The sequence below is a fragment of the Myotis myotis genome, unplaced genomic scaffold, assembly GCF_014108235.1.
Source record: "Myotis myotis isolate mMyoMyo1 unplaced genomic scaffold, mMyoMyo1.p scaffold_m19_p_2, whole genome shotgun sequence".
Lineage (NCBI taxonomy): Eukaryota > Metazoa > Chordata > Mammalia > Chiroptera > Vespertilionidae > Myotis > Myotis myotis.
The window spans coordinates 136,132,543-136,147,785 of record NW_023416324.1 but is presented as its reverse complement, the minus strand read 5'-3'; the positions used below and the strand labels follow the sequence as shown (position 1 = coordinate 136,147,785).

Here is a 15,243-nt window from a genome sequence, read left to right as displayed (position 1 = left end):
GTGGGCAAAAATTTCTCAAACAAGACACAAGAATATTAATCATAAAGAAAAAGATTAGCCGAAACCGGTTTGGCTCAGTGGATAGAGCGTCGGCCTGCGGACTGAGAGGTCCCAGGTTCGATTCTGGTCAGGGGCATGTACCTGGGTTGCAGGCACATCCCCAGTAGGAGATGTGCAGGAGGCAGCTGATTGATGTTTCTCTCCCATCGATGTTTCTAACTCTCTATCCCTCTCCCTTCCTCTCTGTAAAAAATCAATAAAATATATAAAAAAAAAAAAGATTAGAGAACCAAGATGGCAGCATAGATGAACACCTATACTTGCTGCCTCTCACAACCCCATCAAAATAACAACTAAAAGGCAGAACAACTACCACCCAGAACCGCGGGAAAGCTGGCTGAATGGAAGTTCCACAACTAGAAAAGTGAAGAAAGCGCATTAAGACTGGTAAGAGGTACGGAGGCACAGAAAGTGCTGGCATCTAGATGTGCTGCTCTTTTAATAGGGAGGGAGATACAAGCTCCCGCTTGCTCTGAACTCCAATTCTGGGTGAGACTCTGGGGGACCCAGACACATCCAGGGAGAAACTGGATGTTTCAGGACAGGAACAAGGGCGGCTTTCTCTCAGAGGTGCTCGCAGCAATCATTGTTCCTGGGCTGGGGCGCAGGACGCAGAGACCCGGGGACCTCTCTGGTGCAGGGCTGACACAGCCATTGCTGCTTGCTCCACCCTGGTGATTCCCAGAGACCCCGCCCCACCCAATTTACAACCCAACCCAAGCTGTGCGCAGCGGCTTTTGCATATGAATGGCCTGTGCTCTCTCCACCTAAAACCTGTCAAACTGCAGTGGGGTCAGAGAACCCCAGAGCTCCCAAAAGAAGGCCCAAGGCCGGCAGCAGCAGCCTGCCTTGCTTCACAGCTGGGCCTCATGTGGGCACCTCCAAACCCCATACAAAGAGGAGGAATCTGCAGATGTCTCCTGCTGGGCGGCCCTGACAGTGGCTGACCCTGCACCTCCTTGGAGATCCAAGAGCCAGTGTACCCAGTGGTCAGAGTGAGACCATACCGGATGACAACTCTTTACATCCATAAGAGACACACTCAAGGGGCAGACTTAGTGAGCACCAAAGCCTCATTGAAGCAAGTCCTGCCCCATAAGGGTGTCTCCTGTGCAACAGATCTTCCAGTGTAGACACAGCTGGCCATCACAGCCAATTGGCCTGGAGGTCAATTCCTCCCAGTGATACCAACAGCAATCAAGGGTTAACAACAACAAGATTGTGCAAACAGCCCACAAAGGGGTGCATCAAGAATGTCCACCTCAGGTGACTGGGGAGGCTGAGCCACTGGGCCCTACAGGACACCTAGCACACAAGGCCACTCTATCAACTCAAGGAGACTTAGCAGCTACCCAGTACATAGAAACAAACACAGGGTTTAAAAAGGACACATATGTAATACCCTTTGTAATACTTTAAGCAAATAAATAAATAAATAAATAAATAAATAAATAAAAAATAAAGAAAGAATAGAATTCTTAAAAAAAAAAAAAAAAAACCACAGGGAAGCAGCCAAAATGTGGAGACAAAGAAACATGTCAAAATGAAAGAAATGGATGAAAGCAAAATACTGGATATAGAGTTCAAAACCACGGTTAGAAGGTTACTAAAGAATCTTCTAGAAACCTCCAAGAAATTTAGTGAGACCCTCAAGGATATGTAAAAGGATCAATCAGAAATTAAGCATACACTGACTGAAATAAAGAATAATATACAGAGGTCCAACAGCAGACTAGAGCAGGGGTGGGCAAACTTTTTGACTCGAGGGCCACAATGGGTTCTTAAACTGGACCGGAGGGCCGGAACAAAAGCATGGATGGAGTGTTTGTGTGAACTAATATAAATTCAAAGTAAACATCATTACATAAAAGGGTATGGTCTTTTTTTTTTTTTTTTAGTTTTATTCATTTCAAACAGGCCGGATCCGGCCCGCGGGCCGTAGTTTGCCCACAGCTGGACTAGAGGATTGAAGAATCAAGGCAAAGATTTGAAATACGAAGAAGCAAAAAACACCCAACCGGAAAAGCAAAAAGAAAAAATAATCCAAAAATATGAAGATAGTGTAAGGAGCCTCTGGGACAACTTCAAACGTACCAACATCTGAATTATGGGGGTGCAAGAAGAGAGAGCAAGATATTGAAAACCTATTTGAAGAAATAATGACAGAAAACTTCCCCTACCTGGTGAAAGAAATAGACTTACAAGTCCAGGAAGCACAGAGAACCCCAAACAATAGGAATCCAAAGAGGGCCACACCAAGACACATCATAATTAAAATGCCAAGAGCAAAAGACAAAGAGAGAATCTTAAAAGCAGCAAGAGAAAAACAGTTACCTACAAGGGAGTGCCCATACGACTGTCAGCAGATTTCTCAACAGAAACTATGCAGGCCAAAAGGGAGTGGCAAGAAATATATAAAGTTATGAATAGCAAGAACCTACAACCAAGATTACTCTAGCCAGCAAAGCTATCATTTAGAATCAAAGGTCAGATAAAGAGCTTCACAAAGAAGAAAGAGCTAAAGGAGTTCGTCACCGCCAAACCAGTATTACATGAAATGTTGAAGGGTATTCTCTAAGAACAGGAGGGAGAAGAAAAAGGTAAAGATAAAAAATTATGAACCACAAAGTGACAACAAATACATATCTATCAACAAGTGAACCTAAAAATCAAATGAATAAAAAACCTGATGAACAGAACAGACTGGTGAATGTAATAGAATCAGGGGCATGGAAAGGGAGCAGACTGACAATTCTCGGGGGGAAGGCGTTGTGGGGGGTGCAGGAAAAGATTGGACAAAGAGCTTACACCTATGGATGAGGTCAGTGGGGGGGGGGGGGGGAGAAAGCCTGGAGTGGGGTGGGAACTGGGTGGAGGGGAGCTATGGGGGGGAAAAAGAGGAACATCTGTAATAATCTGAACAATAAAAATAAATAAATAAATAAATAAATATGGGGGGAAAAGAAAAAGATTAATAAACTGGACTTCATTAAAATTAAGAACGTCTTTTCATCAAACCTCATCGTTAAGAGAGTGAGAACGCAAGCCACAGACCAGGAAAAAAAAATTATTTATAGTACATATACCTATGTACAGCAGGGTGATTATCTATATATATAAAAGCCTAAGCAACCGTTACTACCAGTAGACCAAACAACCAGTCGACCAGTCGCTATGACGCGCATTGACAACCAGGGGGCAGATGCTCAATGCAGGAACTGCCCCCTGGTGGTCAGTGCGCTCCCATAGCCAACCTCCTATGGCCAGCAAACCTCCCATGGTCCCTCCCTCCAGCTGGCCGGCCCTGATTGGGACTGAGTGAGATGGCCCCAATCAGCCCCGATTGCCAGCCAGGCCAAGGAACCCTACCTGTGCACAAGTTTGTGCACTGGGCCTCTAGTAGTTAATAATACTGAATAATTCATACACCTGACTCATAATCAGAATGTATAAAGAACTCCTACAAACCAAAGACAAGACAACCCAATTTTCAAAATGGGCAAAAGTCCTAAATAGAGAGGACCTGGGGAGGAAAGGAATATTGACTTGGACAAGATACAAGTTAACCTTCTGAGATGCTAAAAATGTTCTATATCTTGATCTAGGTGATGACTACACAGGTATGTGTATATAAGTCATCAAACTATGTATTAAAAGTATGTATAAAAATATTTTAATTTAAAAAAATAAAATTTATAAAATAAGAGATATGTATACTCTGCTATATGTAAATATCTCAATTTAAACATTTTTTTCTTAATTTTTTATCTTTCTCTGACTGGCTTATTTCACTTAACATAATGCTCTCCAGGTCCATCCATGCTGTTGCAAATGGTAAGAGTTCTTTCTTTTTTATAGCAGCACAGTATTACATTGTGCAGATGTACCAGTTTTTTAACCACTCATCTGCTGATGGGCACTTAGGCTGTTTCCAAATCTTGGCTAATGTAAATTGTGCAGATAAGAACATAGGGGTGCATATATTCTTTCTGATTGGTGTTTCTGATTTCTTGGGATGTATTCCTAAATAACAATTATAATAAATGAATTATAGTTTATCCAGAAATGTATAAAGTAAAAATAATTTCTCTTAAGTTCATAACACATAACATTAATTTCACTATATTCATTCCTTGAAGCAAACGCTGATGTAAAAATTATTTTAACCTCTATATGTAAGCTTTCAATTATCTTAGTTTTTAATAAAATAGCATTCCTCGCTGGGCCAGCATGGCTCAGTGGTTGAGCGTCAACCTATGAACCAGGAGATCACCATTCAATTCCCTGCCCAGGTTGCAGGCTTAATCCCTCAGTGTGTGGGGCATGCAGGAGGCAGCCGATCAATGATTCTCTCTCATCATTGATGTTTCTCTCTTTCTCTTCTTCCTTCCTCTCTGAATAAAAATATATTTTTAAAAAATAAATAATAAAACAGCATTCCTTAGAGACAACCAAAAATAAGCAAATTATATATGTAAAAGGCTAAGTGACTGACCATACGTCCATCGACCATCCAACTGGCTGGTACATATGACATGCACTGGCAACTTAAAAATAAATGCTGACTCGCACATGCACAATACATATAAAGCTCTCGCTGGCGCCAATCGCACATAACGCCAGAATGTATCTGAAGACCAACTATTGGTACTGGATTTTTAATATTAAGCTGAATGCTCTTTTAAATGATATATGTAAATTCAATTTATTTGGCAAAGTAATTAGTTAAAACTCATGTCATCGAATTTCAGAAATGCTGTCTCACATTCACATATTATGATATTAGACAGTGAATCCAAATTACGAACGGAAGATGACACTAAGCATATAGTTAAGGCAGAAATTCCAGATGAAGACCAATATTACTCCTTCAGGAAGATCATGTTATAAATTAAAATTGAAAGTAGGTGCAATCATCATGTTACTGAGAAATCTTAAGAATAAATGGGGTCTTTGTAATGGTACTAGATTTATTATCAAGATTGTGACCTAACATAATCAAAGCTGAGGTATTAACAGGATCTGTGGAAAGAGAGGTTGCTCTGATCCCAAGAACTGATTTGTCCCTGACACTGGCCTCCCATTTAAATTAATTCAAAGACAGTTTCCCGTGATGCCACCATTTGCAATGACTATTAATAAATCACAAGGACAAACTCTAGACAGAGTAGGAATATTCCTACCTGAACCCATTTTCGGACATGGTCAGTTATATGTTGCTTTCTCTTGAGTTCAAAGAGCATGTGACATTAAAGTTCTAAATACTTCATCACAAGGGAAATTAGTCAAGCACTCTGAAAGTCTTTTTACTCTTACTGTGGTATACAAGGAGATATTAGAATAAGTTTAATTAATTTAACAGTCATTGTTTTTATCAATATTGTTTGTATACGTTTTGTTATTTTTATATCATGTCTTTGTGGTTTGTATATCATGTTATTGTTTATTTATTAATCAATTTATATATTATTTTAATATACATTTTACTAATTTTCTTTCATCTCTGACACTTCTATATAGAGAAAGGGCAAACAGAGATATTAAAATACTTTGTGTTTTCATTTTATAATACTCTATTATATATACTATTTTGACATGTAATTTTTTGCAGTAACGTATTTACCGCAAGAATCTTTCTTCTAACTAATTTCTTTTCAATGTGCACGAATCCATACTCTGGGCCCCTAGTTTTTAAATAAATGGTCAGAGGGGAAGGGCACTGTGAGGCTGGGTGAAAAGGTAAAGAGATTAAGAAAAGAAAGAAACCTCATAGACAAGTATGGTGCGTACCAGAAGGAAAGGAGGTTAAGGGGATGTTAAAGAGGATAAATGGGGGCTAAATGGTGAAGAAAGGAAACTTGACTTGGTGCGGCGAACACACAATACAATATACAGATGTATTATAGTATCATACCCCCTGAAACCTATATAATTTTATTAACCAATGTCACCCCAATAAAGTCAATTAAATAAATAAATAAATGGTAAGAAAGCCTTTACCTTATATAAATTCACTTTCTAGTCAAATTTTTTTAATCTTTATTATTGAAAAGTATTACATATATTCCCTTTTCCTAGTCAGGTTTAAATATTTTTTTATTGATTTCAGAGAGGAAGGGAGAGGAAGAGAGAGAAACATCAATGGTGACTCATTGATGGGCTGCCTCCTGCATGCCCCCCCACCCTCCCGGGAATTGAGCCCAGAACCTGGACATGTGCCCTGATCCGGAATCGAACTGGCTATCTCTTGGTACATGGGTCAATGCTCAACCACTGAGCCACACCAGCCGGACTGTAGTCAATTTTAAATTTACAAAATATATTTTTTTCAATATATATTTTTAAAAGGAGTATCAATTGCTTAAATTACAATTTATAGATTATTATTCCCAGACTAATTGAGTTAAAAGTGCTTCTATAGACAGAACTAAAGGAGACAGAACCTAGGCACAGAACCTACACAGAACGTTCTCTAGAGACAGAAGAACTTCGCTGGAGAGAACATGGCAAAAGATCCTGGACAGACACTGGCCTCAGAACCTAGAGACAGAACCTAGCGAGAGAACATGGCAAAAGATCCTGGACTGAACCTGACTACAGAAATTGGCAAGAGAACCTGACTAGAACCTGGTGACTGAACCTGGCTGGAGAACCTGGACAGAACCTGGCTGGAGAACCTGGAGAACCTGGCTGGAGAACCTAGCAAGACAACATGGATATAGAACCTGGCTGGGGAACCTAGCAAGAGAACATGGACACAGAACCCGGCTGGAGATCCTAAGCAGAACCTCTCTGGAGATCCAGACCAGAACTTGGCTGGAGATCCTGGCTGGAGATCCTGGCTAGGCTGCTGATCAACTGAACACTGTCTCCGTGTCCTTCCTTCTTCGCCGACTCCGTCTACGCCTTTGGGAACCCCTGGACCCGTTGGGGTTGGACCCCGGCATCTGGCACCCGAACAGGGACCCCTAGGTAAGCCCCACTCTCGGGATGGATAGGACTCCACCGTAGGAAGAGGGTGGATAGTCTTAGCCGACTCCGTCCTCACCTTTGGGAACCCCTGGAACAGGATTCCCCTAGGTAAGCCACCCCCATTGAGAACCCCCACATTCGGGACGGATAGGACTCCACCAGGGTACTTCAGACCCCCCTATAGAGGATAAGTAGGGTAAGAAGGTGGATAGTACAGAACTTAGATTGAGAAGATGTGCCATACTGAGTCCAAAGAAAGAAGACTCTGTATTGATCTTTTAACACATATGCTTGCTAGCAGAGGAATTAAGGTTACTCCCAGTCAGAGAGAACGTTTTATACAAGAAGTATGTCCATGCTTTTCTGAGGAAGGAAAGGTAAATGTAAAGGCATGGGAGGAGGTAGGCCCAAGGAGCCTTATCCTTAACCCCACTGCAGCCTTTCCACCCCAGGACAGTGCAGGATTGGCAAGCTCTCCCTGGGGTGATAGATCAGGACTCAGGTAATAGCGGAAAGCGCCAATCCTACTCTTAAAATGGATACAAGAGAGCATTTGGGGTTTTTCTTTTTAATGCCTAGCTTTTAAAAAATAAAAAAGGGGGAATTTGCCGGGAGCTGGTCCATGCTTGCTGTTTCAAGGGACCTGGCATATATGGCATACTGTTCTTAATATGTTTGCTCACCTTCTTGACACTATGTGTTTTAACCAAGGTCTCTGAGAAAGATTGTTTCCCCAGGTAGGGATTTTCCCCTGAAGTTAGGGAGGGAATAAAACCTCTTAACTAAGTGCCAGGCGGGTAATTAATCACTTTAACTATGAACAATCATGCTTAAGCTACATAATCTTTACTCCCTGGAATGGAGATAAGAAACGCCCTAACCTTTGTAATAGAGATTGATAGGATTGAATCAACTGGTATAAATACAGATGTAATAAGACAGCAAGAGTCAGAACTTAGAACACAGAACTAAAGGAGACAGAACCTAGGCACAGAACCTACACAGAACGTTCTCTAGAGACAGAAGAACTTTGCTGGAGAGAACATGGCAAAAGATCCTGGACAGACACTGGCCTCAGAACCTAGAGACAGAACCTAGCGAGAGAACATGGCAAAAGATCCTGGACTGAACCTGACTACAGAAATTGGCAAGAGAACCTGACTAGAACCTGGCTACAGAACCTGGCTGGAGAACCTAGCGAGGGAACTTGGCTACAGAACCTGGCTGGAGAACCTGGAGAACCTAGCAAGAGAACATGGACACAGAACCTGGCTGGAGATCCGAAGCAGAACTTCGCTGGAGATCCAGACCAGAACTTGGCTGGAGAGCCTGGCTGGAGATCCTGGCTAGGCTGCTGATCAACTGAACACTGTCTCCGTGTCCTTCCTTCTTCGCCGACTCCGTCCACACCTTTGGGGACCCCTGGACCTGCTGGGGTTGGACCCCGGCAATTTCTCCCTTACTCTTAAATGGAAAAGTGCAGGGCATTGTCATAATCAGTAAGATTTGGAGGAAATTATTGTTCATCCAGCATGGAAAGAGAAAAGAATAAATCGGGTGGTGAGAGCTGTCATCCTTCCCTAAGAAAATTTAAGCACAAACGATTCCAATAATTTACACTCTTCATTATGGCCAATGCAGTTGGCTTGGTTTACGCCAGATGGTAAAGGAGAGTAAAGTTTTTATTAAGGAAAAAAAAAAAAAAAAGTGCTTCTATACAGTTTTGTAGCATGTTACCCTGTTTCTTTAATTAATACTGTGATTTCCCAAAATTGTAGGTGTTTTTATAATTATGTTGCTCCATCTTATACTAAGTTAGTTTTTGGAGCATTTTAACAAATATATGATGTGCCTCTTCTTGTAATTAGGTTGGTCTTTTGAGCATTTAACAAATATATGATGTGCTTCTTGTAGAATAGCATAGTGCTCAAGAGTACAGATTTTAAAGCCAAACAACCTAAATTTATATCTTGCTTACTAGCTGTTACTACTCTAAAACTCGGCTTCTCATCTCTAATACAAGGCAGGATACCCAGCTTTTTTTTTTTGCTTTTTTTGCTTTTTTTTTTGAATAGAGAGGAAGGGAGAGAGAGATAGAGAGAGAAGTATGTGAGAGAGAAACATCAATCAGCTGCCTCCAACATGCATCCCGACCAGGAATCGAGCCCACCACTTTTTGGTGTACAGGACAACACTCCAACCAAACCATACCAGCCAGTCTCCTAAATTAATGAGGACTCACATTAAACTTACCCACCTGGGAGGCAGGTTTGAGACGGCAACACAACAAAGTGCCAGTCTAGATCTTTGGAGTTACTCAAACCTTCCCATAACCCATTTCCTGTGGTACCATGGGCCACTAATTTACTTTCCAATCCTCTGACTTCTATCATCAGGCCTAGGAATCACATTATTCACCAATCTCTATGGCCTTACATCTCTTAAGTAGTCAACTCTACCCTTTCATCTACCTTCTTCTCTATCTCTTCTCTAGCCCACTAAATTCCTTTCCAGAATAATACAATTTCCTTAAATTCTGAATCTTCTTGAATATTTCCTCCACCTTAGTTTAACTGAATCCTAGATTATTGACTACACTATTTTTTTAAGACACTCTCTCAAGAAGCTTCTTCTCCCACTTACAAAATTATAAGTTAACAATTTCCTCCCCCAATCACCATTTCCAATGAATATTCTTTCTTTATTGCAAAAATTCCCTTTTTTAATTCCCATAAATTAGCTATATTACCATACCCATACTTGTGATCGCCACATACTGAGCCAAGACCAGCTCTCTAACATTCCTAGAATATTCTGATACTTGACTCATAGTTTTCCTATCATTACAATCTACCATCATGCTGAATCTCTAACACTTCTATTAATCAACTCAGTCAATACAAAGGACTGACCTTAATTTACTCTAACAGCATCCTGTACATGTCCCCATTTCAGAAACATACACTCATGAATGGACTTAAGGAATAGTGTTGTACCTTTCAAGTTCTCAAATGAGAACCTCTCACTCTACAACATAATGTCCTCTGACCCTTCCATTTCCTCACTCACACTAAACCCATTTTTGCCTCCACATTTTGTCATACCCTTTAACCCTAAATAAAACTAAATTCACTGGGGACGGCTGGGGAGAGGTCAATGGGGGGAAAAGGAGACTTATGTAATACTTTTAACAATAAAAATTTTTATATAAAAACCTAAATTCACTTTTCTTCCATATTCTTCCTAGAGGACTTAGCACTGCTGAAGACACATAATATGAGAACTGCAGCTATTACTGCTACACACTCAAACTTTTTTTAACAAAGATTTTTACATTACAGTTCATTTATTAATCCCCAATTGACCTCCTACTCTATTTTGAGCTCCCAATACTTGAAAGTCTTTCTTTCTCAAAAGATGATTTTTGCCTATTTCCCTAGATTAGCGGTTCTCAACCTGTGGGTCGCGACCCTTTGGGGGTGGAACGACCCTTTCACAGGGGTCGCCTAAGACCATCGGAAAACACATATATAATTACATATTGTTTTTGTGATTAATCACTATGCTTTAATTATGTTCAACTTGTAACAATGAAAATACATTCTGCATATCAGATATTTATTACGATTCATAACAGTAGCAAAATTACAGTTATGAAGTAGCAACAAAAATAATTTTATGGTTGGGGGTCACAACATGAGGAACTGTATTAAAGGGTCGGGGCATTAGGAAGGTTGAGAACCACTGCCCTAGATCCTCAAGCATGTCAAACTCACGGCCAGCGGAACACCCCATTTAAATAAATGAGGTGTGCGGTCTGCCAGCCATGAGTTTGACATGCTTGCATGAAACTGGGGAAGGAGGAAAGTTTCAAAATCAAACAAGTTTGAGAATCACTTCACCTCTTGGAGAAGCACAATGTATAACAGCATAGCAAAAATCCTGTAGTAAATACAATTTTCTTGTCAAACATAATTGTCCATGGAGCCTCCTTTTTTCCAAGTAGGCTCACTAATGTCCTGTGACAGTAGAAGAGGTTAAAATTATAAATTTGTAGTCAGGAAAACCAGGTTTTGATTCCTGGCTCTGCTTCTTACTGTTGCTGATGGTTGCTTACCCTCCCTAAGTCCCAGTCTGCTCATCTGTAAATTAGAAATAACAACTACCTAATAAGACTTTAAAAAGAATGAAAGTTTGTAAAATTCTTAGCATACTGCCTAGTACCTAAGTACTAAAAAAAAAAATTTTTTTTAATTTAAAAAACCACATACAGCCCTGGCTGGGTAGCTTAGTTGGTTAGAGTGTTGTCCCCATAAGCCAAGGTTGTGTGTTCTATATCTCAGGGCACATACAAGAAGCAACCAACGAATGCATAAATAAGTGGAACAACAAATCTGTCTGTCTGTCTGTCTCTCTCTCTCTCTCTCTCTCTCTCCCCCCTTCTAAAAAAAAAAAAAAAAAAAAAAAACATGTACACTTATCTCAAAAGAGAATGAACAAAGATAATGAAGAATGTTGTCTGAAGCAACAAGTTGAAAACCTGAAGTTTATTTAAACTTTCCTGTTTTAATTCAAAAACCCATTTATGAATTGTGTTTTATAACTCTAATATATGTTTACGTTTTTTTGTTGTCATTAAATGGTCATTCTTCCTTGGATGATCCATGAATTTAATTATTATTTCATTCAACTGTCAGGAAATCTGTCTCTGGTGCCAATTCTTTTTTTAATCTGTTCCCAACTAATTTAGTGCTTTTGGAACTTGGAAATAATAAAATTTTTGCAATAATTCCTTTTTCCTTATGAATAATTTTAAAATACAGATTCAATGAACTCTGAAGAAAGGCTTGAGAAGCTTCTAGCAGTGAATTTTAAACTCAGGTAATGACTACCCTTAAAGTTGTATTAGGCAGCACACAAATGACATCTCATAAACAGTGTGCATTTTCCTAATGTGTCCATTTTACTAGAAGGTTTTAGGGGAGGAACAAAGTACTTTAAAACAAATACTATGATGAATTGGAGGCATACACACTTTTCTCTATATCCACGTATGTATTTTCAAATGCAAATAATATCTCTAAAATACACACACAAAAACAACAACACTGGTTGCTTATGAAAGGGATTTCAGGTTTTCAACTGCTTCAGGCAATGTCCCAGCGATCTGGGTTCACTCTCCATTGCAGATAAGGGCAGGAAAAAAAAAAAGTTTGAGATGCACTGCCACCAGGGCATTCTTAAATAAATTTGGAATGGTTAAGGCTGTCTCTGCAAAAATAAAAGGTACACTAAGGAATGAGAAAACGAAACAAAACAATTGATCCATCAGATGTTTCTGATGTAGTACCCAAGACTGAAGATAGTCATGTACACCATAACATAAAGCATCCCAGGCGGGGTAGCCCAGTTCCTTAGAGAGTCAAGAGTGAGGGTTCAACCGATACAGCTCCTAGGGCATTGGAAACTAAAGAGAAAATAAACAAATGGGACTACATCAAAATAAAAAGCTTCTGCACAGCAAAAGAAACCATCAACAAAACAACAAGAAAACCCACTGCATGGGAAAACATATTTGCCAATGTCATATCTGATAAGGGCCTAATCTCCAAAATTTATAGGGAACTCATACAACTTAACAAAAGGAAGATAAACAATCCAATCAAAAAATGGGCAAAGGATCTAAACAGACACCTTTCAAAAGAGGACATTCAGAAAGCCAAGAGACATATGAAAACATGCTCAAAGTCACTAATCATCCGAGAGATGCAAATCAAAACAACAATGAGGTACCATCTCACACCTGTCAGACTGGCTATCATCAACAAATCAACAAATCAACAAACGACAAGTGCTGGAGAGGATGTGGAGAAAAAGGAACACTTGTGCACTGCTGGTGGGAATGCAGACTGGTGCAGCCACTATGGAAGACAGTATGGAGTTTCCTCAAAAAGTTAAAAATGGAACTCCCATTTGACCCTGTGATCCCACTTCTAGGACTATATCCCAAGAAACCAGAAACACCAATCAGAAAGGATATATGCACCCCTATGTTCATAGCAGCACAATTCACCATAGCTAAGATCTGGAAACAGCCTAAGTGCCCATCAGCAGATGAATGGTTTAGAAAACTGTGGTACATCTACATGATGGAATACTATGTTGCTGTAAAAAAGAAGGAACTCTTACCATTTGCAACGTCATGGATGGAACTGGAGAGCATTATGCTAAGTGAAATATGCCAGTCAATGAAGGAAAAATACCACATGATCTCACTCATTTCTGGATAATAAAGACCATTATAAACTTATGAACAAAAATAGATACAGAGGCAGAGCTGCCTCGAACAGACTGTCAAACTACAGCAGGAAGGCCGGGGAGGGTGGGAGGGCAGCAGGTAGGGGGGTAAGAGATCAACCCAAGGACTTGTATGCATGCATATAAGCATAACCGATGGAAATAAGACACTGGGGGGTAGGGGAGGCCAGGGGATTGTCAAGGGCGGGGTAAAAAAAGGAGACATGTAATATTCTTTGTAATACTTTAAGCAATAAAAAAAAAAAAAAGAAAAGAGAAAGAGTGAGGGTTCAATACCCAGTCCGGTCAGGGCACATACCAGAAACAACCAATTAACACATAAATAACCGGAACAACAAAAATCGCTTTCTCCTCCCCCGCCCCCCTTCTCCTCTCTCAAAAATAAATAAACCCTGAAGCAGTGGTTCTCAACCTTCTGGCCCTTTAAACACAGTTCCTCATGTTGTGACCCAACCATAAAATTATTTTCGTTGCTACTTCATAACTGTAATGTTGCTACTGTTATGAATCGTAATGTAAATATCTGATATGCAGGATGGTCTTAGGCGACCCCTGTGAAAGGGTCGTTCGACCGCCAAAGGGGTTGCGACCCCCAGGTTGAGAACCGCTGCTCCTAAAGCAATTTCAAAAACAAAAATATGCTGAGAATAAAGACACACGAAATAACGGCTTTAAATCCTTTGTTCGACTTTTTAATCGCTTTTAGCAAGAGGAGACTGGAAAAGTAAGGTTACTTAAGCGGGCCAGTTCGGAAGAAGGGAAACGTGCTGCAGCATTTATCTGACGAGTGAAGAGTTCACAGGAAAGCCCCGCCGCTCCGCTCTAGCAGGAGGCAAGAGAGCAAAAGAAAGGGGCAACAAGGAGCTCAAAGGCCCCGAGGAAAGGGGGGTGAGGCGCGGAGGAGCTGGAAACGAAACTGGAGCCTCGGTGCCACTGGGAGGAAGGCGTGGCAGGAGAGCGGCAAGCCAACGGGGAAGATCTGCGGGCGATCGGGCTCCTGCGGGGCGCTCCCGGCTGGAGGGAAGAATTCAAGGGGGTCGCGGTGCAGAGCTGCCGAGGCTTCGGTGACAGCTCGGAGCCGGTGCGGGCCCGCAGGGGCGGGGGCGACCTCCGGGTCTTCCATTGTGCGCGCCCCTCCGCTCGCTCGCTCGCTCCCTCCCCTCCCCACCCCACCCCGCCCCCGCCGGAGCGCGAGCCCTCGCAGCTCCCGGGCCGCAGCAGCCGCCACCGGGCCCTCCCATTCGCCCAGGGAGGAGATAATCCGCTCGGCCCTCCTCCGACCGGTCCTCACCCGATGAAGCTCGGCGTCGCCCGGCCTTCCTCTTGTCCATCTTCTCCTCCCGCTGCTGTAGTCGCAGTTGCAGTCGCTGTCACCTCAAGACCCCTCAGGCTGGGGGAGGGAGGGGGGGAAGGGGGGGGAAAAACAGGAAAGTGTCAAGCGCGCTTGCGCAAGAGTCGGCGTGTGCCCTCAGACCGGAAGTCATCCGTGCCTCCCACCTCCACCCGGAAGTTACTTCCCCGGACTTGTTTTCCTGGCGGGTTGCCGCCGGTAGTGTTTTATTTGCCGGGGGCGGAGGGAGTTGTTTTTTGGTGTGTTTTTTTAATGGCGCTTTTCTTCATTGTCTGCCCCAGCCACGAAGTAAAGGTGCGAAGTTTTAACCTGAGACCATCAAAGGCTTTGCCAACTGGGAAACTAGCTTGACTGAAAAACAGGAACATTTGAGTTCTTGTTCCCTGGCCAGCTCCCTGGCGTATGTCCTCGGTTTGGCTCAAATAAAAGCTTATAAAAAAATCACACCAAAGCCCTGGCTGGTTTTCTCAGTGGATAGAGCATCGGCCAGCAGACTGAAGAGTCCGGTTGGATTCCAGTCAAGGGCACATGCCTGGGTTGCG

At 41.8% G+C, this 15,243-nt stretch overlaps 1 protein-coding gene across 15 annotated transcripts in view; it reads right to left on the bottom strand.

The window, feature by feature from the left end:
* Window positions 1-14,787, bottom strand: part of SENP7 (SUMO specific peptidase 7) — a 171,556-nt gene extending 156,769 nt beyond the window's left edge. For 11 of the 15 annotated variants that reach the window (XR_004973975.1, XM_036348881.1, XM_036348889.1 and 8 more), the window contains exon 1: window positions 14,642-14,786. Coding sequence is in view for 12 of the 15 variants with exons in the window: in XM_036348881.1 (XP_036204774.1) it covers window positions 14,642-14,681 (40 nt within the window). In the remaining 3 variants the exon portion in view is untranslated. Of the gene's footprint in view, window positions 1-14,641 lie in introns of all 15 variants that reach the window. The other 4 variants (XM_036348883.1, XM_036348885.1, XM_036348893.1 and 1 more) reach the window with 2 other exon arrangements.
* Window positions 14,788-15,243: the final 456 nt, after the last annotated feature.